Genomic DNA, 27,427 nt, shown 5'->3' with positions numbered 1-27,427 from the left:
AGTGGCTGCTACCTTCAATGAGGCTGCTGTGAGAAAATGGCAGCAGCCAGCCTAGACGGACGTCAGAGTTTGTTCAGGAAAATGGTTACTGAGATAATGCAGGAGCGTGGCAAGGTGCATCCAGTTGAGCAAACGGAAGGTATTTGCCTGCTTGACTTTCTAGTAATCACGATGTTGATCTGGTTCGTTGGTCACACAAGAATGTAGTTAGCTAGTTAGGGAACATGCTAAATAGGTCTATCAGTAACACCTAACACATGACTAGGCCCAATGGTATTTAGCGTTTATTTATGTTAGGAAAAAATCTTGGGATATGCACTTTACTCGAGTAGTCATGTTAAACATGTAACTTGAAAATCATGTTCGTCGTAATCACACTACAATAGTTAGGTCAGCCTAGATTTAGACATTGTACACTGAATGTTATATTCGGTAGTAACAGAACTGCCAACCAGTCTTTGCATTAGAAGGAAAATAAACATCACTAAAACATTGAGCTTGTCAGATTTATGCGTAATACTTTACACCAGATTGATAGCCATGATTAGCTTTAAATATTTTGTTGAACTGCTGGTTGCAGGATATTCCTACAAAAGACAAAACATTTTAATTCTTTAGAACTGAGCATTTATGTAAATTATTTGTAGAAGAGAAGTTATCCCAGAGTTGTGTGTCAACTTGTTTTGTTTGCATATCTAGTGTAGTTGGCTAAAACTGCTGATAGAAAGTGGCTGCACTAAATCATGCATTCCTTAAAAGGATTGTCTGGTGGCCCAAAGAAGTTACCTTAAAAAATAGTAAATAATTTTCCAAACACGTTGTCAAAGTATGAGAACGCTAATGTTGCGTTTGACAGAGAAACGATTTTTTAATCGTTATGGATAGACATTTCAAATATGATTTGAACAGTACAATACGTGACGTCAGCTCTGCCATAGCAGATTGCGTCATAACCCACCCTCCGCACAGTACCTATACGGTAATCACAACAAAAACAGCGTGTGTATACAGATAAATTTCTTCCTTAATTTCCGGTGAAATTTCTTAAAAATTAGATGTTTTCAAAAACTCCTTAAGCCACCATGTACTTGAGCGGTGGTTCCGTGGTCTTTGTGGAACACAAGGTAAATTTTAACAGCAGACTCTGAGTTGTTCAGGCTATACATCGCGCTATCCAGCTCCAACGCGAAAAATGTTCGCATGTAGGCTGTACTCAAACGTTGACAATCGGACAGTTCTGCGAAGCCTAAGCTTTTCAGCGCTATATTCTGCTCTGACAACGATTCGATCAATTTCTTCAATAATTTCCGGTGAAATTTCTTATAAATTAGATATGATTTAAAAAACTCCTTAAGCCGCAATATATTTAGTAGATCGGTGGTTTCGTGGTCTTTGTGTAACACAAGATAAGTTTTAACAGCAGGCTCTTCGTTGTTTATACATCGCGGTATCCAGCACCAGCGCGAAGAATGTTCACGTGTATAGGCTACTATAACGTTTACAATCGGACAGTTCTGCGATGACATCGATCCCGCCAAGTTTCATCTTTCGGTTTAACGAATACTTTATAAGTTTCCTTTTACTGTTAATTTTATCCGTGAATTTTATTTCAGCGAGTTCGAAGAACAGTTAATGAACTGTGGTTTGAGTGTGAGTGTACTATGTGTAACGCTATACAAGTACACCAACTGAGCATCGTAGTATATACGTTCGCGAGTATGTACGTTATATATATGAGGCAATTCAATGTGCTTACACGTGAGTTAATTTGCTGCGGAATTGGGAGTGCTAACTTCAAGTCGCCTGTTTTGCCTATCTGCAAGCACTACGTCAAACACCATATTGAAGCGTTTGAACAAACGGTACTTTTGGTGAGAAACTGGTGAATTTGAAAACCAGATTTCTACAAGAAGAAAATGTCGAATGGGGACAATTTTTACATGGTTAGAAAGAGAAAAATAATAACTACAAGGACAATGTATCAAAATCTTCCACCAGACAATTCCTTTAACTTGACCTGGTTCACATGATTTTACTTCTTTTTTTCTTTGGTGGGGGAGGGAAGGTTGGGGGTTGGAGAGAAGTGAGATTAAGAATTTTGCATTTCTTTACTTGTACTCATGACATTGCAAATTTTGTTTTATTTGGCCATTGGATAGCAGCTGTTACAGTTGCATCCCCCTCACTTCCAGTTGGAATTTGATTGAAATTTTATCAGAGCTCATGTTATTCATATTCTTGTAATGATCCATAATCTTTTCTTATTTACTGAGCTTTTTCTGAAGAAGAGATTAAAATTTGTCATAATTAGTATATAGCATGAAACAAATCCACCTTCTTAAGCCTAGTCTTAGACCAGTGGCGGAGCTAGGGGTATTGGTCTGGGGGGGGGAGGGCAAGAATGGTTTGTAGGGGCGCTTTTGACACTATATAAGCGGAGCGCCACCACAGGTTGGCCGGAGCGTACAGGAATTTTTTGAGAAAAGATACTCCCTAGATCGCCGGAAATTACCCTTTCCGGGCCTTGCTACAGTAATTTGCAGATAATCGAATAAATAGGTGTCATCGCCATTTGTGACAGTTCGGAAGTTTATATGGGTGTTGAAAGTACATGCGCTTAAGCACAATCCCTGTGGTATCTTTGTGAGTGCTCATATTTTCCTAGCCCTGACACAATGCCTGTTGTAACCTACTGCACTAATCAACACACTGATCATGGAGCGGCGTTTAACGTACACTGCATGCCGACTTAAAGTTTGGTGTTTATTACTATTTCAGCCACTGCGCGTGGCGTATCGTCTAAAAATAGATTGAAAACCCTGTACAGTTCTTGGAAATAGCTTCGTACAAGGGAAGTGCCGATAAAATAAAGACAGCCGTTAGAGCATTTTGTCAGAAAATTACACCAAGAAAATGTGACAAATGTCAATAGGTAGATGAGAGTGCAATAAAAAAGCCAATAATGGCGAATAAGTAAAAAGTGGCAAAGCTGAAAAAGGCGCCAGCAGTCTATTTGAGTCTGTCAGGGGGGGCATTCCCCCCCCCCTGACTATATGGACGCTCCGCCACTGTCTTAGACCCTGTATATCTAAATCACGTTTTCTCAAATCTACACATCTTGCGATGTTTAATGAAAGTACATGGCAGCAGAATGTGTAAATACATTTTTAATGGCCTTTTCTATGATTCTGAAACAAGAATTCAACATGGGATACTGTCACTGTACTGTACATACCCTGCAATCCCACCCCACCTTCCCCCCAAATTATCTAAGTAATCACATTCATGCTTTCTAGCATTCCGGAGATTTAGCTTAAATTGTAATGTATGTACTGTATGTATGTATTTTAGATCCTTCTGTAAGGAGGAACTCGCTCAAATATACAGTATATTTAAAGGGGAATACCTTGAAAGCCATAATAGCTCTAGAAACATTATCAGCACTCATTTTACTGTCTTTTTTCCATGAAAAGTGACATATAAGGTGTAAACTTGTACCTTAGGTCTTCCCATAGAGGATCATGTGTCACATTGTCAGTCATGAGTCTGGGATGATATAGTTGCATACATGTGTATCTAATCGTAACTAACTTAAATACTTTTTGTATACATTACCACAAAGGAACATTGTTGCTGTATTGTCTCTATATTATTATCATTATTATTTCATGATTTTGTCACAGATGGATTTGAGCACATTCCACTAGAAGTGAATTGCTTTTGGGCTCGACTTTTTGCTCAACATTTCCTAGAAGACACAGTGGAAGAAATTAGAGATGACATGCTTTTCTTTGTCTTCAGACAGGTAACGAAGGGGCCAAGGTTAGATATACAGGTAAGTGTTTGTATTGAATGAAATCATAAATCAAGGAGGGTTAAATTGAGTAACAATGGTATCTAGAGACCAGTGTTAGTTCCCACACTTATACACCATCACCCTGTACCATCATCTATTCCTATTAAAAAGTCTTTGTAAGCACCTGAACCTATATATTAGCTTTGCTTTTTTTTTTAATTCTTTAACAAGCCATTACTTCCACTGAGTGGACTAACGAAAAGTCACAGCCATGTGGTTGTAATTTCAGACAGTTTGCCCCAAGTTTGGGAGTTGTTTCGATTACAAATAAAAAACTTAACCTTTTTTTCAGCATTGTTTTTAACATATGGTAGGACTGAAAAAGTTCTGTTTCTTGCTTTCATATCATTCATTCTGCTTCTTAGTTTGACTAGAAGGTCCGTAGGGTTAGATGCAGGATTAGAAATTGTGATAAACCATAAACGATGAGTATCGGTCAAGTTGCAGTCATCGTAAATAAGATTTTCAAAGAAGGGCAACCCGGGCAAGAGACTAGTGATAGAACCAGGCATTTAAATAAATCGTACACAAACATATAAGAAAGAACAACTACTACTTGTAGCAGGGAGTTGTTATGAAAAACTCCATGCTTGTATTATTATTATTTACATGTGTACATGATAATAATAAAATATATTTATAAATAAAATAAAATAAAAAACAACATTCCAGTGCAAGCAGGGAGACAGGAGAAATTAAAGTATTGTGTGTGTTTACAGTATTGTATGTGTGTTTACATGTGTACTGTGTGGGTGTATGTAATATGGCAGATGATATCCTATACTGTATAATTGTAATTGTGGTGGCTGTGGGCCAAAGTTGTGTTGTTGCTATGGCGAGTGAGGCTTGTTGCATCCACAGAAGATGTTCACTAAACAATGTTCTACAACCAAAAGTTAATGGAGGTGTGTTCAATGTAAACTGTACTATGCTGGTCAAATTTTAGCTCTGTAGATTGACAGACTAAAACTATACATGTACAGTAAGACTTGTGTAGGCTACAGTAAGGCTACTATTCACTTTGAGAAGCACAGTGTGCTTACCAATCAATGTTTTAGACATCTGGTGTGCTATCACTGCAAAACAAAGAAGCTCAAGTACAAACTTTGCTAGTACTGTAGATATGAGATCCATCTCTTTATTTTTTCAGTTTATTAAAATATCTTATAATTCGAAATGACCACATTTAAAAGGAAGTCTCTATAGGCCCCCAATTATAGCATGCTAAATTTGCTAGAAGTTTTCAAGTACTTTCCAGGAAGTCTTTACTCTCCAAATTGGTCTCAGACGTTCTAAATGAACACACAAGATGACTGAGTGTACCAGTGAGGTGAATTTCATGCAGGGTGGTAATAAATACAGTTAAAACATTTTGACCAAATGGTGACCATATTTGAATATCTGGCATATTTGGGGCCAATACAGCATACCTTTAGGCATGCTTGATCCATGGTTTGAATGCACTGTTTTCTACATTGTTGATTTTGGGCAGCCTCACCTAGAAGTCTTCCGAAGAGATTCCAAAAATTTGCCAAGCCTCGGGGAACCAACTGTCGATTGGGAAGAAACCGTTTACTTGAATCTAATACTACAACAGGTAAACCTTTTATTAAACAGTTTACTGGTGAATTTATCCTGGTGACCTGTAACAGAAGAAATTTATTTTAAAGCTCTTGTTAATATTTACAATCAGTTCCACATCCAATTTTGTTGTTGAGATTTTAACATCTGAAGTTGGCACATTTTGAACTGAAGCAAACAGGTGCAAGATGCAACCTGGGAAACATTTGAGACATGCATATTGGCCATGGTTGGACTGAAAATATTTGAATTAATAGCATTTGAGAGAGGTTAGCAGATTAAAATGGAAAAATTACTGGTAAAAACATGTTGCCTTTTGAATGAAAAACAGAAGAAAAATCTACATATTTGAAAAGAAGCAACTTTAAATAAAAATATGAAACAAAACTCATCTCATGATCTTGTATCAATAGTGTCATGTTACACCCTAACTCACTCTTTCTCCCAAAATTGTAATGTGATCGGATCGTAGCCTTTCCATGTAAGCTATTTCATGATTCCAAACCGTACAGCTGCATAGTGACATTGTTGCTAAGACAAACAACAAAACCACTTCCACCTTCAATGTCGTGAGTTCAATTGTAATCTCCGACTGGCGACTAATTCATGAGTTACAGGTGTAAATAATATGAAACGATGGAACAGGTCAACGATGCAACATGAAATTCATCTGAAGAACAAATGACAAATACATGACAATACAATGCACAGTGAACAAACAAATTTTGTTTTTAATATATATATATATATATATATACACATATATATATACATATATATATATACATATATATATATATATATATACATATATATATACATATATATATACATATATATATATTCGTGTACTAACATCACTTTTGTTATATCTTGTTTTTGTACATTATAGTACACATATACTTTAACTTGTGGCGTCTGCATTAAAGAGGAGGGCACGCTGACTGTCTTACGGAAGTACTCTCAGCAAGTCTACGCGAGTCCGTCCAGACGTCAGATGGACAGAAAGGCTGAAGTATCTCACATGGCGTATCCTTTCATCTTTTTTATGATCGATAATTTTGAAGAGGTGAGTCAAAAAAACAGTCATATGGAGACAAAAGGAAATTATGTTTTGAAGTACTGAATGATGGGTCACAGATTTCTGAAGTGTATTTCAAGAATTTAGTTGAAGGGTATTTATTGTAGACGTCTTGACATCAGTACAAAGTATAGTTCGAAAAATGTTTCAATGTTACTATATAACAACAAAATGTACCCCTAATTTATAACTAAATGAGGTTGTTTACCTTTACATTTGTAATTCCATTATTATCAATTCACCTCAACAAAAACAACTTCTCAAAATCGTTGCACATTAATGTCACAACTTGTCTTCTAAAATCTGTCTAATGTCGGTTGCTTTTTCAGGACGAATGTGAACATTTGTCCTAGACGTATCACAATTTTGTAGGCGATGTACCTATGCATACTCTGCATATTAGGATCAAGGCTGAAGCTATTTTTTTCATTATTTACCGACGTGATAAACTAGATAGGCCAACTGTGCCTGTGTGGTCGGATGTATACAAACTTCTGGATGGTATATGACATTATTCATGACAGTGGAGAAGATTTGTGAGAAGTGGAATCAAGTTATCAGGGAATAAACTTAGTGTTGACATTTTGTGACATTCCTCTTTTGCCAGCTCAAAATGAGTTTTTTCTAATTGAATACTGTAGTTCCAGTGTAGAAAACTACTATGCATCTGTACACTTGTATAATAGCAACTTAACCATCTTGTGTAGCAGTTTGCGATGCGATACAGGATAAATCATTCCCTGGACATGAAAGGGAAACCCGTACTCAGTACTTTTGTTTTGCGAATAAACTTGTTCTTGGTACTTGCTTTCATCTTTCAGTTTCAAATATACTTGGAGGCGAAAGGATACTGTCTGATCATAAAACTTTTGCCGGCATGAGTGACTACTACAACTCAAAGTTTCTTTTTAAAATGTATAATTGATAACGTTGAATCCTATGTACCGTATTCTATCTTTGTAGTAATGGTTTGTTCATCATTTGAAGTAACAATTTGTTTCTCATAGAACTATTGAATCTCTCTTTCCCCCCCCCCCCCCCCCACTTCATATTTGCAGGTTTTTGATAATTTTCACCTTCAAGAGGGCCAACTATTCTGTGTAGAGCTAGTCGCAGCAGAGAAGCAGGGTCCATTCCGTAGCGTTACATTCCTCGGTTCCGTCAGATACGATGCTTTGAAGAAAGTTTTTGAGAACAGGGTAACGAGATTTGCTTAAATAGCTCCTACTAAATACCGGCAGCTAATCTTGAGAAAATGATTAAGCGACAGGTTGTATTAGTTTGGGAATAATTGGACATTTGGTGAAATTTAATTCTCCTAACCAAAGCAGTTTGTGATGTCTAGATTAAATTTTGTTCCAAGTGGGGAAGAAAAAGTATAAACTTTTGATGTCCTTCAAACACAATCTTAATGTTAGAATCTACCCAGTTGATTACAAGATATAGACATAATTTGATCAATTCTTATCTTTAGAGCAATACCTACCAGGTTTGGTACCATTGCAGGCCATGAATGACCAACTCAATCAGTTGCTTAACCCCCTTGACCCTCCCCCTTGACCCTTCCCCCATCAAAGATACTTTTCCAGGTTTGATATTTCATATTTGGATTTGATGATATTTGATATTCCAGAATGAACCAACTCAAACAGTTGTTTGACCACCTCCATCTCCCTTCCCCTAGCCCCTCCTCATCCCCTGAGCCTCCTCTTCCCCCTTGCCCCTACTCTTCCCCTTGCCCCTCCCATTGACCCTCCCCTTCTTCTTAACCCTCCCCATCAAAAGATACTTTATCAGGTTTGATTTTAAACATTGCAGGAAATGAATGACTTAACTCCTGACAGTTTACCCTAACAAACAAAAAAGTGCAAAGATGTCCAGTTTGTACTACTACTACTTACTTATTGACAGGATTTCCACCCTTAATTAACGAGCCTGTAATGAAGCCCTTTTGTGTTTTCGCCAATCACTACTAAACTGAAACTGTTCAGAAATTAATAGATGGATTCTGAAAAATTGACCTGACATTGCACTTTCATAAAATTGAAAGCCACTTAAAGCCAAAAAGGAAAAGGATATTTTGGGTTTCCTTCTTCACTTTTGTTCTCTAAAGTGTAAGTTTGATGGAACAGTGCTATCCTACAGCTCTTTTGATTTCATACGTTAACAACCAGCTGAAGTAATTTCCATGCTGTGATGTTCCTGCATATAAATTACAAATCATGTTTTGCTGTTGGCATAAATAAATATTGCTTTGTAGTCAAAGTTTATAATAACTAGAAATGTGTTTCAGTTTGATATGACTTCAGTCACACACACACATTTGACTTTGACTCAAGTTTTCTTTATGTTTCATCACATGATCTGTTTTGCGTCTTTTCAACAGGCAAGTGTGACCAGTAAGGTAGCTCGTAAAATGTCCATGGGTCTGTACCAGGAAGGTAGAAGTCGTTTAGAATTCATCAGGATGCGTGGCCCCGAGAGCAAGGGTTACGCTGAAGTGGCAGTGCGACAAAATGCACCCTCACACGAGAGTAGTTTTGATGATGGGGAGTACGTTGGGCGGAATGAAGACCATGGTAGTAGAGAGGTAAGTAATATACGTTGGGGTTCTGTTGTAAACACACCGACAGATTAAAATTAAACATCCCCAAATTCCTGTTTTGAGCTGTTTCCTTGACACAAGTCCTTTTTGTGTGCAATAAACCAGAGGTAAGACAAAAGGTACAACTCACAGGTATTAAATGAACTCATTTGCAGAGAATCTACTCTGTGGTGAAAATATGACAAAAAAACATTCTTTAGGACTGAGCTTGATCAACAACGTAAAGACGTGTTAAAACTCTTTCCTTGGCCTTTTTGGTTCCTTGCTAAAAGCAAAGGAACCTATGTATTCAGGTTGGCGTGTGTATGTGTGTGTGTGTGACGCTTTAGCTTGTATGCATGATAACTCAACAAGGGAATGACCGATCATTACCATACTTAGTGGGTGGGTGGCCCATAGTGAGTAGATGAACCCAATTGATTTTGGTGCTCATATCATGAATATTAATGAGGTCATTGGGTCAAACGTGAAAAACTCCAAATTGCAATAACTTGGCTACTATTAGTTGGAATTTCGTCAAACTTGGTATGATGATATTGGCAGATAGCCTATACACATGCTGTATGTTGCAATTGATATGATACAAATTTATGAGAGGGCAGGGCTTAGCATTACTTTGGTAACAAACGTTTGTGTGCATGAATTGCTGTTGTTGTATTAGGGCTTTCTTAGAAACTTCCCTATGAATGGAACTAATGAACAGCAGCAAGGAGCCATGAAATGTTTTCATTCTGGTTTTCTTCAGTCCTCTAGGGCTACGACTCCCGATTCCAGCGGTAGTCCACGGCGGTTTTACTTTACACCGGATTCACCGTGTCACAAACCCTACACAGAGACCTCCAAATCACAAGGTGGCTCGCCTGTCCATAAATCTAACAAGGACACCATTTATCAGGTGCGAAGGTACTCGGCAACGGGATCGCCCCTCCACAGATCTTACACGGATGGTTTACAGGAATATGCAGGAAACCATAGAACTAGTCAGGAAGACTTAAGAGCCCAGTCAGACACAGAGGGAGGTGAGTCAGGAAAAGAACCCCCTCACCCCACCCCCACCCTATCCCACCCCCATAAGACAAGAAGGATTGACTGAGAGACAGATGTCAATATTTTGATATTGAGATGATGAGAAATTGGTTGTTCTCAAGTTTGAGTTGTAGTATCTTACAAACAAGAAACAGACGGGTTTGGTTCTGGGCTTTATTTGTCTGTCCTTGTACTTGAATATATTCCAATGCTTGTATTTGTACTCATGGTTTTGTAAATGTTCTCAGAGAAAGCAAATCTAAAGTACTTGTACTCATGGTCTTGTACTGGTACTCCGGACCTTGTGCTCATACTCATGGTTTTAAACGCGCACTCACCAGTCTGAGGATTAATGAGAGATATAATAGAAACAATATTTTTCATTCTTTTGATGCCAGAAGTAAAAGAAAGCAATCTTAAAATTGCTGGAGCATTGATCAAAAGTATATATATATATACTCTTAGTCACATTTCTGTGAAGATTGATTGTCACTTTGTAAGAATCTTCATCACCTAGACTTTGTGGGTTTTTCTTTCTGACCAGATGGTTCTCCAGATTCTAGCTGGAGGCAGCGTTTATTTCGAAGAACGTCCAGTGCTCTACTGAGGTGGAAGTATCGTTCCACAGAAGACACAGCACTCAATGTCTATCTAACATACGTCACTCTACCCTGGCACAGAATTATAGGTGGTGAGTAAATTATACTCCAGTTAAGCTTGAAAGTAATTAGCTTGTAACTTCAAATCTGACCTAGTTAAATTATATACACCCATAGTTAGGTTCTCCAGCCATGTCCAAAGTGAAGGAGAGTGCGCTGCTCATATCGGTCCTATGAAGCTCGGCAGAACCTGACAAGTTGCGGTCTCTGACAGCAGATCATAAAGCTACCGGTAGTTGATCGCTAGTAGTATATACAACTTTATTCGTAATTCATGTAGGAGTGATCGTTTGAAAAATACTCTCGATATAGTTACATGACGGACATATTGTTCAAAGCACTTCAGTCAGTGTTGTGTTTTCTGAAGCACCTCTTTCGTTCATCCAAGCTGCACAAGTGGAACCTTGAACTAGTCAATCTCTCGGCACTTCAGTATGCAACTTCATCTGGCGTGTTTGGATGCTGAAACACGATCGTGTTACTTTGATACACGGATCTGTGAACAGTACAAATGCCACACAGTTTAACCAATACAACAGCGACGTCTGTAGAAATGCATACAAATGCACGCAATTGAACCAATACGACATTGCCGTCTATAGAAATGCTACACAGTTGGACCAATACGACAGCGCCGTCTGTAGAAATGCCACACAGTTGGACCAATACGACAGCGCTGTCTGTATAAATGCTACACAGTTGGACCAATACGACAGCGCCGTCTGTAGAAATGCCACACAGTTGGACCAATACGACAGCGCTGTCTGTATAAATGCCACACAATTGAACCAATACGACAGCGCTGTCTGTATAAATGCTACACAGTTGGACCAATACGACAGCGCCGTCTGTAGAAATGCGTACAAATGCCACACAATTGGACCAGAATACGACAGCACCATCTGTAGAAATGCTTACTAATGCCACACAGTTGCGTACTGATGCCACACAGTTGAACCAATACGACAGCGCCGTCCGTAGAAATGCGTACAAATGCCACACAGTTGAACCAATACGACAGCACCGTCTGTAGAAATGCGTACAAATGCCACAATTGGACCAATACGACAGCACCGTCTGTAGAAATGCATACAAATGCCACAATTGGACCAATACGACAGCACCGTCTGTAGAAATGCATACAAATGCCACAATTGGTCTAATACGACAGCGCCGTCTGTAGAAATGCGTACAAATGCCACACAATTGGACCAGAATACGACAGCACCATCTGTAGAAATGCGTACTAATGCCACACAGTTGAACCAATACGACAGAGCCGTCCGTAGAAATGCGTACAAATGCCACAATTGGACCAATACGACAGCACCATCTGTAGAAATGCGTACAAATGCCACAATTGGTCCAATACGACAGCGCCGTCTGTAGAAATGCGTACAAATGCCACACAGTTGAACCAATACGACAGCACCGTCCGTAGAAATGCCACAATTGGACCAATACGACAGCACCGTCTGTAGAAATGCGTACAAATGCCACACAATTGGACCAGAATACGACAGCACCATCTGTAGAAATGCTTACTAATACCACACAGTTGCGTACTGATGCCACACAGTTGAACCAATACGACAGCGCCGTCCGTAGAAATGCGTACAAATGCCACACAGTTGAACCAATACGACAGCACCGTCTGTAGAAATGCGTACAAATGCCACAATTGGACCAATACGACAGCACCGTCTGTAGAAATGCATACAAATGCCACAATTGGACCAATACGACAGCACCGTCTGTAGAAATGCATACAAATGCCACAATTGGTCTAATACGACAGCGCCGTCTGTAGAAATGCGTACAAATGCCACACAATTGGACCAGAATACGACAGCACCATCTGTAGAAATGCGTACTAATGCCACACAGTTGAACCAATACGACAGAGCCGTCCGTAGAAATGCGTACAAATGCCACAATTGGACCAATACGACAGCACCATCTGTAGAAATGCGTACAAATGCCACAATTGGTCCAATACGACAGCGCCGTCTGTAGAAATGCGTACAAATGCCACACAGTTGAACCAATACGACAGCACCGTCCGTAGAAATGCCACAATTGGACCAATACGACAGCACCGTCTGTAGAAATGCGTACAAATGCCACAATTGGTCCAATACGACAGCGCCGTCTGTAGAAATGCATACAAATGCCACAGTTGGACCAATACGACAGCGCCGTCTTTAGAAGTGCTGGAGAGCCCCATTGGATATCCTTCATTCCCACTGAGATATCTTTGTGATACAGATATTTAGGTGTTCCTAATTATTGTATCCAATGCTGTTAAATCCAATACAGGTTTTATGTCCCATGTTTTATGTAATGTTTACTGTCTCATTTGCATATCTTTGGAGGCTTACCTCATTTCGTTCCTGCGGAATTCCTGGTACTTTATTTCTGTCCATACCTTATGCTAATATATCACTCCTTTTTATTTTTTAGTGAATACTTTTCCACACTATGTAGTTTTGTGGCATTACCACACACCACCATTACCAGTATGCGATTCACTTCTTAACAGACTCGTTTTCTACAATTGTGTCATTTTCTCCTGTCATTCCATTCTATTTTACAGATGTCCTTGAAGTTAGAAGAAAACCAATCTTGAGCTGAAACCTTGTCCAGTACTCAAACCCCATTCTCAGGTACTCTACAATAATGATGGGTTTATGCATATTCAGTGCTATCGATGCATATTCATGATGCTGCTTTCAAAGTGCTGCAATCATCAGGGATGGCAACCAGTGAAGAGTGCTGTTGAGTTTGTTGATGGTTTAATATATATGATTCACTGTTAGAAACTGTTTTCTATAACAGTTAACATCTATAAATCTGTCATTTGTGAGTAAGTAGAGCAAAGTATTGCACTGTTATGGGAAGCCAACATTCCAATAGTCGAAAAAGACTCACCTAAATGAGTTGTCTCATTTCAGAGTTGGTTTTCGAGTCTTTTGATCTCCCCCAAGGGGAGGTATATTTTACCCCGAGAAGGTTTTGAAAAAGTGTATAAGTCCATTGAAGATTTGAGTTTGTCGATGAGATAAATATTCATAAGTATTCAGTATTTCTCTGTTCAGTCTATTTGATTGGTGGAGAGCAACCTAATCTCCTGGCTTCAAATGCAATCATTAAAGATGATAATCTGACATTTGCCGATGGCATAAATAAGTACAGTTCTTTGCAAATTCTACCGGAGAGGCAGAAACTTGTGAATTTTGCTGGGTTTTCAATAGTAAGTCAAAGCGTTCAGGGCTAAGCTTTGTTAGTGTTGAGTTTGACTTTGTATTGTCCTATTCTTGACAGAAGATACAACCTTAGTGCAAGAGTGGATAAATGCCTGTTTTCAAACAGTGGGTTGCAACCCAAATTTGTGTCTACTTTTAATGGTTGCATTGAAACTGTGACAGCTTATCCTTTAACATCTTTGAATGAATGGATCATTGTTGGTCAAATCCTCTCTCAAACCAATCACGTCTTACGATCTCAATTTCAAAATGTCAGCGCAATTTGTCCATCTGTACAATTTGAACTTGTTGTTCTTCCTTCTTCTGTAAAGATTGGGTGGTTTAGCCTTCAAAACGTGTGTTGTGGTGAAAATAAGTTTGAGAACCAAGTGATTAATGCATTGTCTATGCATATTCATGGCTGATTGCCAGCTAAAAGGACACACTGAGTGAGTCTGTTGATGGTTTAGGTAGATGTAGTTCTTTTGTGTACACTGTCTACTTACTCCCAGTGTAATAAATATAAGGTCCTGTCTGTAATTACCCATTGAGAATGTGCTCAACAAGTTTTTTCTTGCGGGGAAATATCGCTATGTAGCATCGGCTTAGCTGACGTGGCATGCTTCTGTTTGATGATAATATTAACGTGGTGTAAATTATATTGTGAACATTTTACAAATTTCATAAACCCCTCCAATTTTATACAACCACAGATTGATGTGAAACATGTCGTAAAGTTTTTTATTCATTTTTTTATTAGGCTTGTAAGACAGAGCATTTGACTGCTTATACTTTGTACAAGTTATGACTACTGTTTTAAGAAACTGACAGCATGTAATAAATCATTCTAAGACAAAAAAACCCATAAAATGGGTTAAATTATCTACTACATAGGAGATAGCAGGTTTGTCGTAATGATATCTATAAATGAAGCCAAAATCTTGCCTATAGTTTAGTTAATTATCACCTTTAATCATCTAATGACAACAGTAACTATGGTACTTTTATCCAGAAAAAAAATTATATACCCTTGTCAGAACATGAGACCTTGTGAGAGTGACTTGTTCTAACTTCTTGAAATTATCTTCAATATCACAGACAATTTTGGGGTTTTGTGTATTTTTTCTTTGCCAACCATTTATAACTAGTTTCTTTATTTTACATAACAGTCAAGCCTTTGTTTGACTTTCACCAATAGCAGTATGATATCAAATTATATGTCCAGTCCTTGCTTTTTTGGAATACATCAAAATATGTTCTGAAAATAAAAACATCAACACCTTTGTTCACCAAGAACTGCATGTTTAATAAGATAAGATTCACTTTATTAAACCCATTTCGGGTAATTAAATGCTTGATGTACAAAATAAGATAGGATATAACATTAAAATACAGCACATGGAAATTGACTCACATAAAAACAAAAATAAAATAAAATTGCAAAGTCCAACAATGGCAAGACTAAGTATGACAAAAACAGTGAAGGTGTAACCACAGGGCAAGAACACTAGCGATTGTAATTTTGATTATGGATTCTGATGCACTGTGGGACGAATGAGGAAAGGTGACGATTGGTTTTGGCTGTCGGCAGCCTCATCCTCCCGCTCGGAGGAATCACTGCATTCTGAAATTGTCCGTGCAGTGGGTGGTCGGCATCATCCAAAATTATGTCTAATTTCTGTTGGAGTAGATGGGTATAACTTGATGAGTAAGAGGGTTGGCTGTTGCCAATTATGCGGCCCGCCTGACGGATTAAAGAGTCTATACGATTCTGATCTTCCTTTCTCGCATTGTGCATAATTGTGCATATGCTGGGATAACGAAGGCTGTGGGAAATCAATCTGAAAGTCTAATTCCTTGCCACAGGTGTAGACTTGACTTTTATGCCTGTGGCTCCGCAAAACTGAAACTTTAGAAATAAATATGGCATCGAACCTTGCCATCTCAAAATGGGATAACTTGGTTTTCTGTCTACATTAACAGTCAGTCAAGTTTGTTCCATGAATTAAATTAATGTTTGGAGTTCTTCTGCCTTGCAGGAACAATTATAATTATGAACACCTTGTTAACTTGCAGGTCATGTAGGTTTTAGTGGGTCATTGCTGCTAAGGGACTTTACTATGTATTGGTTTTGCCTTTTGGGGCTAATATGGTAGTTGCATATCCTTGAACCCATAAAAAAAAAATATGTTAATCCTTGAGATGTGAAACCTTTAATTTAACAGGTAGTGAAAAATTAGATTAAAATGTGTACCAGACATGACTCACTGAAATTTCTGTCACAAATAAGATAAAAAAATTAGATAAAATTGTAAAGTGTGCATATGAGATTAAAGTCAGACATTGGATGGGTTTAAAATACAGCATTGTGGGCAAATTTGCACTAGGATTCAACATGCAGAATAAAAGTAAAATTCCATGTGTGTAAATTCTTTGAGACGTGGCTTCCATTGAAGTTTGCTATACACTAGCATTGCTGTAATAAGTCCAGTCCGGACATGGCTCAAACATGGCTCCATGAAGTATTATATACACTAGCATTGCTGTAATAAGTCCAGTCGGGACATGGCTCAAACATGGCTCCATGAAGTATTATATACACTAGCATTGCTGTAATAAGTCCAGTCGAGACATGGCTCAAACATGGCTCCATTAAGTATTATATACACTAGCATTGCTGTAATAAGTCCAGTCGGGACATGGCTCAAACATGGCTCCATGAAGTATTATATACACTAGCATTGCTGTAATAAGTCCAGTCGAGACATGGCTCAAACATGGCTCCATTAAGTATTATATACACTAGCATTGCTGTAATAAGTCCAGTCGGGACATGGCTCAAACATGGCTCCATGAAGTATTATATACACTAGCATTGCTGTAATAAGTCCAGTCGAGACATGGCTCAAACATGGCTCCATTAAGTATTATATACACTAGCATTGCTGTAATAAGTCCAGTCGGGACATGGCTCAAACATGGCTCCATTAAGTATTATATACACTAGTATTGCTGTAATAAGTCCACTCGGGACATGGCTCAAACATGGCTCCATGAAGTATTATATACACTAGCATTGCTGTAATAAGTCCAGTCGAGACATGGCTCAAACATGGCTCCATTAAGTATTATATACACTAGCATTGCTGTAATAAGTCCAGTCGGGACATGGCTCAAACATGGCTCCATTAAGTATTATATACACTAGTATTGCTGTAATAAGTCCACTCGGGACATGGCTCAAACATGGCTCCATTAAGTATTATATACACTAGCATTGCTGTAATAAGTCCAGTCCGGACATGGCTCAAACATGGCTCCATGAAGTATTATATACACTAGCATTGCTGTAATAAGTCCAGTCGGGACATGGCTCAAACATGGCTCCATTAAGTATTATATACACTAGTATTGCTGTAATAAGTCCACTCGGGACATGCCTCAAACATGGCTCCCATTGAAGTATGATATACACTAGCATTGTCGTAATAAGTCTAATAGTGACATGGCCTTGCTTGTTGTTGCATTTTCTCCAAGAGCATAAGATCCAACAAGGAATGTACTTCATCTGTGGATTATTATTTATCAGTCGACATTTTATACGTAGTACAAGACACTCTGAGGTATGTTCGTAGTGTGTTCGAACGTTGGCCAGGGAACTTCTTACGGACTATAATGTTTGAATTGTGTTGCTCTGCACCCAACTCTCTCAGATCAGATAAACATCTGCTATGTAAGTTTAGTTTTGCTATAAATCAGTCATGTTTACATGTAGCTGATATTTGATCTGTTGTTTTGTAGCAGCTAGTATTATGTTTAATGATAGTGTGTTAGATAGCAACAAATCATCGACAGAGACTGAATGACTCTGAGGCTGCTTAAGGTCGATGTTATTGTTTTTTGGGAATGATATGAAGAAATAATGGAGGATACCCTTAGCATTTCCAATCTGAAAGGAAGATTTACTTTGTTGCTGAATAACCTATTGGAAGATGACAGTAGAAGCCTTTTACCCAGATTTACTAGCACCATGCGCCATTTTGAAATAAGGACTGCAGGGCTGATGTTCAGGATCTCTCTGGTTGTGTCTCAGAGGATCTGGACTTTCTTTCATGGTTGTCAAAAAGAGTAAACTTGGTTGGTCCAACATCAGTAATGCGAAAAAGATCTTGTTTCTGTGACAACCTGGCCATTCCATCATGATTGTCCCGAACAGGATAGCTGCATGGTTTCCAAGATCAATGTGAAATGTAAGATTTTATCGCATTACTTGTTTCTCCAAACGGAAATTTGGTCACCTAAATCATCCGGACCACTATTAAAAATTTGGCCTTGTACCATTAGGCCAAAGCTATAACCTGTGGGCCAAGCAGGAGACCCCCACACAAGGCCCTGAGTATGCGTGTATTCAAATATATGCATGGTAAACCCCACCTGGTGTGTCTCCGAACTTGTTTATTTCTAGGTTCTGGTCCTTCCAAAGAGACTCACCAGTAGTAGATGGAGAATTTTTCAATACGTTTCATTAATAAATGAAATGAATGACATGTTTCATGTTTATTCATATAATATGCAAATTTATTTTTGTTGTGCAAGAGCGGTTTAATAGCTTCTGACTGTGCTTTATTATGTAGAAAGTTTAATTTATTAGTTGTTCAACTGCTTGGTCTTAAAGGAATGTAAATCTTATCATAATTTTATGCAATGTTTTCATATGTTGAATGCAAACTTCTGATATTTTAGTTATTTATCAAGTGTATGAATATTGTCTATGACTTGTGCAATCTTCTTTTTTTTTTCTTTTTTTTTTCATTTTCTTCAATTTTGATAAAGTGTAGTTTAAAGTTTGGACGCAGCAGTTTTAATGCTTTTAAGAAATGTATCAGTTCAGCATCAGTTAGCTGTAGATGGGTTTCAAGTAGTTGTCTTTCCAATTCCTTACAACGTGGCAAATACATCTATTTGGATATGTTGTTGTGGCTGGATGCATCCATAACATAATGCTTTCGTCACACTAGCTTTCGTACACTAGAATGTAACATGCTCTCGTATTTTGTTGCGTTAATGTCACGACAGATAATTAAAATCTTGCTTTCAAAACATCAAGACTGAGCAGTCTCGGCCTATCTATCCCAACATACCAGGCTTTCTTAGCAGAGGTATCTAGCGTATCCTAAGTAGTACGAATAAGGAACAAAACCACATTTTGAGGTTATCTACAAGTTAATTGTGCCTTTTTCTGGCTGGCTGAAAAGAAAAACCTGGACCTTGAGTGAATCTGGTGATAAGTGGAATAATGGTGAAGAAAGGGGATCTAGATACTATAATAAAATATATATTCATATAGTCTACTTGCCACCTGTCAATGTTAAGTACTACCTCTTGATTCTCAAGAATGCTTCATGGTTGAGTCAGTCTTAGGAGTTGCCTGTGAAAATGAAGAAAACCGATCTTGAAATAATTGTAATAGATGTAAACAATGAAACGAGGCTGTTTGCTCGGTTTTTATTCGAGACAATACCTTTGGTGTCTAAAGACAGACACAAGCGTTGTTTAATTAATACCTCAGATATGAAAGACATTTGGAAAGCTGCCATGTGGACTGGAAAATATAATAATCAAACCCACAAATACTGTTGTAACTGTCCTGGAAATCATTGGTAACGGTTAGTTTTATCATTCATTAGTCAATGAATTTATTAATTAAAAGGTTAAATCACATTTGTGATGTTTAAATATGGTTTGAGGAAATCTCACTATGGTGTGTTGCAATGAAGTGCATGTTATACTATGACACATTTGACATTCACATTACAGTATTTATTTGGTATATTGGATATTAACTTTTGTATTTGTCTAATTGGAGGTGCAGGCTGATAGTATCATCATAGAGTTATATGAGAAGAAAGTTCTTCACAAAGTTGCAGCTTGTTGGGTAATTAATTTTCTTCAGTAAAAAAACTTGTCCACGTTTCGACATAATAACAGGTTAAACTGAAGTCATGTGACAATCTTTTCGAATTATTTGTTGAATTTGTTGGGATTTTGCTTGGTATTTTAGCGCACCTTTCCAACAGCTGTGGAAGACTGTATGTCTATGGAAGTAATGTGCAATAGGGTGACAGTGTAAAGAGCATTTATATCAGCAATGTATTGAATATGCATTAGAAATGTATTAATTCTTAAAACTTTTATTGTTTATTTTTGAATTCAGCTGTGGAAATCATTATCAGTTGTAGTCAAATTCAGTGTTGGGCTGTCAACAATTTTCCATGTTATGACGAAAGAGCTTGGTTGTGTTAAAACTTCAAGCTCTAGACCTAAATCACTTATGAAAAAATGATCTGTTACGTATTAACATAAAAAATTATCTGATGCATGAAAGAACAAAATTTTCTTCTGGTTAAATTGTTTTGTTAATTATTTGGTTACAAAGCGAACCTTAAAAGTTTGCAAAAAGGTGTAGGGTCTTACATGAGAGGTAGTTCTTATCACTGGCATAAAATGTTCAAAGTTAATCTGTTGATTTATAGAAAAAATGTTCTCAATTACAGTTGCATTAATGGATCTTGTCATTTTAGCAATCTGTCAGTGTATACTGTCATGGTAACCAGTTGACACTGTACAGATCCGTGAAGCAGTGTACAGAACTGTTCACAGATGTTGACAAACCAAACCTATATATGTACAAATCTTATGAGCCACCTTACTTTTAAGGGGGCTTAAACTTTAAACCATGACATCAGCAGCTTAACCCTGTATCCTAACAGAAAGAAGCTGTGCATTTGAATACCTCAGATTAAACTAGGTCATTTGCATCCAGGAAGAAGAGTGTATCGGTGCCTAATCCTTATGCACCTTCCGCACCTCCGAAGCTGCGAGTCACCAATTCCAAGCCAGTGAACTATTGTGACCAATCTGTACCTGGGTGGGTTACTTGAGCCATGGGTTCAATTATTATTTTGTTCTGCTTTTCCTTTTCTGTTGGAATCGCCAAACTCTGGTCTTTCCTTCACCATCAGTCATTATACAGATATTCTGTGAAGAAAGTAAACCAAATGGTGAACTTTTTTAGTAAACCTTAAGCAGATTTTGCAAAGAATAAAAGAAGCCTCAAATGCCTCCCCCCCTCCCCTTTTGTTTTTAAGTTAAAACTCCTTGCCCTCCTTGCCCAAACCTCATAAAGAATATCTAGGCAATTATCAAAGGTGGTAAATATTTCTGAAATGAGGGTCAGTGAATTTACTTCTTACAACTTTGGTAATAAAACTGCTGGAGCTTACTAGAGAAAAATATTCCTCTCATATTTTGCATCATATTGATGGTTCCAAACCTAAGCTGATCAAGGAGTTGAATATTTTACTCGGACCTCATGAATGATTCATTTTGTACATCTACCAGATGCATTAAGTTTGCCCCATAAAAAAAACACGTCCCTAACAGATGTCCATCGTAAATTGGGCCCACTGAAGCCATTAGGAGATCCAATAAAAAAATTTAGTTACGCTATGAAACTTCACCGGGTCGGAGAAGGTAAACTTTTATGATGTTTTTTTATCATACATGTGATATTCATTCCTAGTTCTTTCTTTGCAACAAATAACATCAGACTCTAGATGTGAAAATGTTATAAAATACTTTAATGGTTAAGTATTATGCAGTACCCAAAATGCAAACTATTAATGGTTGAGCCATTTCAGATTCTACCACATGCTGATGGTTATTTGTTTTCTATATATCTCTGGAGCTGAGGGGGGGGGGTGATCTGCTCAGGAGTTTGTGTCATAGGGGGCCTCTTCATTTAGTATCATTGTATATTATGACTCCTAACTGCAATGAGAATTCTTTGTATAATTTGTGTTTGTAGTAATGTAAAACAGTTAAAGGAACCCCTTTTTCCCCCTTTTGTGTAGGATCAGTTGAGCAAGTTATACTTTCATTCCTGTATAACCCACTTTAGAGGGTTTCACACCTTCCAAGCCTTCTTCCAGACAATTTTTAAAAAAAATTTTAAAATATAATTATTAAAGGCTCTCGAAAGTACACAATTTGGTGTCTGTGTTTCATGTTGGCAATGAAGAGTGTAGGCAGGTGGGGGGATGTGTGGAGAGGAAACTTCTCTAATCTGCTCACTCCCATATAGTGTATAATGTATAAGATTGTATGATATATTGAGCTCTTGTTTTAGTTTAGATATGCTTTTACTTGACCAAGTCTTCCACACGCTTAAGAAATGAATGTATGCACCATTTGTATTAATACTGAAATGATAGCTTTATTATTGTTATTGTTGTCTTAAGTTGTGTCATGCTATTTGGTCTGCCATAGATGTTTTTGGGGGTTATTTTTCTTCAGTCTTGGTTTATATTTAGTCTTTATGTGTGGGCAGTCTTTCGTGTGATTTAAGACTTATCAAAACAACGTCATCCTTGCCGCTCAATCTCAGAAGAAGTGCTTCCATTCCTGATAAAAATATGGGGTTAACATGTGTCCAGATTTAACGGAATTGTCCCGTTTTTGCAACAAAAATGTATTGTCCCGCTGGTAAAACACGATTTTTCCAAAGGTCTTGGATGCCCAAAAATATCAATTTTTACAATGCACAAACTTAAATATAGAGCTCCCCCCCCTGCCACAAAAGAAAAGTCAAAAACAAATAACACTGGTAGACCATAAGAAGTTGGGTGAACTTATTTTAATAGTTAATCATAGTTGGCTAAAAAACTATGCTAATTAATGACTTTTTCCTAGAAAGTTGGAAAAAAATTGGAATTTGTTGGAAATTTTACACTGAACTAAACTGGCATATAAAGCTGTAACTATGCCACCATGTGGTATGTACCCCTCTTTAAAGTCCAAAACTTTTCTTCACATTCCCCTTGTCATAGTAGGCTCCTCACCCCAGGATGCAATCTCCCCACCCTTCGTCCAAAGCTGTATATATATGGTAACCCTTGCTACAAAACATAACCAAGAAACAACTGGACTTACAGAGGGAAACAAAATTAAGCATCATTCGATTGCATAATTCTGTGGAAACTACACTTGTCGTGTTGTTGTTTAAAATATTGTCAGAACAAGAATTCCATGCAAACCTCCATCTTTCTGGGGGGGGGGGGGTGGGGAACCTTCAGAGTGTTTTTTCAAGGTCTTTGCATATGGTTAATACCACTTTTGCATATCTGGCAAGGAGTGTGTGATGGTCTCATTAATTAAAGATAGCAACATGTAATCAAAAGTGTTAAAACAGCAGTATTGCCTGTTTTCAAGTTTTACATACATCCACATGAGTTCTTAAAATTTCTCATTTATATTTATTGATGTTAGCAGACGGTTGTGTCTTGTTAATAAATCACAAAATATAGTGTTAATTTGGTGCAATAATTTCACAAAAGATGTCTTAAAAGCATCAGTGAAGCCTGTTACAGACGTCAATACGTAGATATATACAAAACTTTCATTGCATACTGTGGCAAGGCGCCCAGGGGTGGCCCTGAGTGTGCCCAGGGGCGGCTCTGAGTATGCCCAGGTCTTTTGTCAGTCTTGCGTGGGATGAGTAGGACAGAAATAAATTCACGAAGAGGGTTTTCAAGAGTTTGCTTTTCTCTCGTTTCCGGATTCAGTATATATTATATTTACAGTTCTGTAGGTAGTACGTCACAGATCCCACTATCATAAATACAATGATTTGAGGGCCTCACAGGCCCACTCTTATAATCACAATGACATGAGGGCCTCACAGGCCTACTTATAAATACAATGACATGAGGGCCTCACAGGCCCACCCTTATAAATACAATGACATGAGGGCCTCGCAGGCCCACTTATAAATACAATTACATGAGGGCCTCACAGGCCCACTTATAAATACAATGACATGAGGGCCTCAGGCCAATCCACATAGTCCGCTGTAATGGAGCGCCACTTCTCCGGGTTGGAGTCATATTCACATAACTTTCATAATTATGCATTAATCTGGTCATTATCATATTCATGAATATGCAAATCAAAACTTTAAAAATGATGTAGTCTGCCACTGAGAAAAAGGAAATTACAAGCAAGATAAAACCTTGGAACATGGTATTAAACGGAACATTTGTCAACAGAGTGAGCTGTTTTCTCTAGTAGTAAAATGTCAGTAGTGAAACGTCCCTCTTGAAGGACATGATGCTGCCCCTCAAATTTTGAGATGCTAGAAACATGCTAGACACACCTTTCCCTTCCTAGCTAGCTAAACCATGATTTGTGCTAAATATATATGTTTGCTTCCTTGCTTGGCTTTGTAAATACAATAACTGAACAAACTACATAACACATGGTGGATGAAATTCATCTTAGGTAGATGAATCCACCTTGTTGAATACAGAACAAACTTGTTTCAGCAGAGGTCAAAGGTCATTTGGGCGCCAACTGTGAAAACCTTGTAAACACTATAACTCAAAAAGTGAACTTAAGATGACATTCATACCTGGGTATGTGGATCCCACCACGTTCCGTGGTACAGTCTCTGTTTTGTCTGCAAAGTCTAAAGGTCATTTGAGGTCAAATTCTGAAACTTTGTAACAGGATAACTCATAAAGTAATGCTTTGATGAACTTGGATCCACCTTATTAAGTACAAGAACCCTATTGGTTTCTCTCCAGGTCAAAATTCTGATAACCTCCCAAAATAATACTTAACTCCCTCAAATCTTCTCCGTAGAGTTCAAAGATCATTTGAGGTCAACAGAGGTCAAATTTAATAACTCTGTAAGCAAGTTGAAGTCTGAAAAAGTAAACCTTATATGAACTTCACACTTGGCATGGGGATTCATTCTTTTTAAGTATCAAATTGTATGCACACAGTTGACATGAAATGTTCTCATATGTTATTTAATGTGGTAAGGAATCACCAAAGCCTTCTGGCTTTATAATTTTTTGGTAGAAATGCTTATAAGCTCTGGGTATGTTTCCAATCTGAAGGATGCAATATCAACTATACAGTAGTCATTCTGATTGATATTCGTAGACATTCCCCAATTTTTGCCCTGCTTTCCACTGTTTCTTGTGGTATTTTCTGTTTAATTTTGGACAATGCTTGTTCAACATCATTTGGGATCAAAAGGATACAGCAAAATATGTAACATTAGCACCAGAATTTAAGCAAAACATCCCTTCATCCAAATATTTATGTTTATTTGTAACAATTCAAAAGTTGGGTTTCATAAGCTCTGGTTAATTATCTCTCTTGATTGCTTATAATATGATATATATATATAATATAATATAATATGGTATCATCAGTCAGACAGTGTTTGTATACATCTTGCGTGCTTTTACAATGTACGTCTGTCACAACGGAGAACTGTATGAAATGTTGATGCTCAAAGTCAACTTTATACTATAATTATATACAGAATATTATTAACATATTGTATGACTTCTGAAATCTTCATGTACATTCATACTGTTAAGTACTCATAACACTTTTATACTGTGACAGGTTATGGGAAGCCCTGGGAGTGATAAAAAAGTAGATAAATGAAGTTTGATAGCATCAGAAAATGATTGATGTCAACTGCTGCTGTTTGAGAACTTTTCAAGATAGACTAAAAAAGAGAGTCTTGGCTTTGCAATGTAAGAAAAGCCATCAGATAATTCATGTTTCTGCATGGTTATCTCACACAGCAAAGCATAAGATATTCACTGACCTATAGGTAAAAGATAGCATGAGGATAGGATAATTATAAAAGATTGAACCACAGGATAAAATTCAGATGGTTCAGATATCATCTTGCATGTGATACCTTGATAAATCAAAAGTTTTGGACAAAGTGTCCATGCAATGATATCTGAAATTTGTTGCAATATGCCTCCCTTTAAAGGATGCCTACTTGATTTACAGGCAAAATACAAGGCTTTCACCCATCCCCCCACCCCCACCCCATCCTCCCCACATTCTGGTCTCCTAGGTCAACAGTTTCACATCTTCCTTTAAAGGCTTCTCTGAAATACAAAGTGGCTGTCTTGGTAAGATCTTTGGTAATAACAGAGAGGCTGATCAGAGTTATGTTGTAGGGGGGGTGGGGTGGGGGTGTGGGGAGGTCATGGGTGGTGGTACATAATTAAGTTCATTGTCAATGGTTCATCCATACTACCTGTATACCTAATACTCCTATAGATAGATTTAATATGTTAGTGTGTTTAGCAAAATCAAAGCTCAATAATGCCTGTAGGAGCACTGAGAGGCTGATCAGTGCCTTGTTATGTTGTTGGGGGTGAGGTAGGGTGGAGGTGTGGGGAGGTCGTGGGTGGTGGTACGTAAGTTCATTTTCAATGGTTCATCTATACTACCTGTATACCTAGTACTCCTATAGATAGACATAATATGTTAGTGTGTTTCTCAACGATGAGAATTTCAAATGTTTATACATCCCGACCTTCTATATCATCCCAGCATCATTTGTCTCTTCATTGTAATGATTCTTGACATAGGAATGTTATAGATCAATTTGTCATTTTGGTTGGTTTGTTGATTCGGTGGTCTCAACATTAGGGAGAAATAATTCTCAAGGAACTCCCTGAAATATACAAGAGAATGATTTATCCTTTTTTTGTACTTATTTTGTTGTTGATGTAATAGTGGTTAGTCTATATATATATAATATATATATATATATATATATATATATATATATTATTATTCATTAGGGTTACACTTATATCAGTTTACCAACCAGGTGAATGTGTTAAATGTTAGGGTAAGGAATCGCAAAAACTTCTGGTTGTACTCTTCATTCTTCCTACAGATATATAAAGGGGAGAATACATTTTGTCCCCTTTTTTCCAGACCACCTCAATTTTTCTTCCTGGGCTCCTCAATCATGCTTCGAATCCTTCTTAAATTTGATTTTTTATTTAGCGCTTTATACCAACAATAGGTCTCAAAGCGCTTTACAGACGTTATATTACCCCTAGTCAATGATAACCTGTCCCAGAGACAATCCCTCCAGTCGGCTGCAGTTATATACTGCGCCCAATGACAATTTACCTCACAGGTACCCATTTAACCCCTGGGTAGAGAGAGGCAAGTGAGATAAAGCATCTTGCCCAAGGACACAACGTAATGAACTAGACAGGAATCGGACCAGCAATCCTTGGATCACAAGTCCGATGCCATAGCCAACTGGCCATCACGCTCTTACATTACCAATTTCCCTGCCTATATAGCAAATACCACCTGAGTCCCTCCCCCCCCCCTCATTTTTTGCCAAAAACAGGGAATATTGAATACCTTTACCCAAGTTGGTAATGCTAGCCATACTGAATGCTCCTCTGCACAAATTCATGATTAAACACACAGTGTACTATTGCAGTGGTCAAGCCAAATTTGTCT

General features: G+C 37.8%; 1 protein-coding gene across 1 annotated transcript; it reads left to right on the top strand.

Moving 5' to 3' along the window:
- Positions 1-26,635, top strand: LOC139969421 (uncharacterized protein KIAA0930 homolog). The gene is made up of 9 exons (XM_071974368.1): positions 1-139; positions 3,684-3,835; positions 5,349-5,453; positions 6,330-6,506; positions 7,577-7,717; positions 8,905-9,108; positions 9,869-10,142; positions 10,694-10,840; positions 13,405-26,635. The coding sequence occupies exons 1-9, from the start codon at positions 37-39 to the stop codon at positions 13,440-13,442; spliced, it is 1,341 nt and encodes a 446-aa protein (XP_071830469.1). The 5' UTR covers positions 1-36; the 3' UTR covers positions 13,443-26,635.
- Positions 26,636-27,427: the final 792 nt, after the last annotated feature.

This window comes from Apostichopus japonicus, chromosome 7, assembly GCF_037975245.1.
Source record: "Apostichopus japonicus isolate 1M-3 chromosome 7, ASM3797524v1, whole genome shotgun sequence".
Lineage (NCBI taxonomy): Eukaryota > Metazoa > Echinodermata > Holothuroidea > Aspidochirotida > Stichopodidae > Apostichopus > Apostichopus japonicus.
Note: the sequence above shows the minus strand (reverse complement) of the source record. Positions and strands in the feature narration are given on the sequence as shown.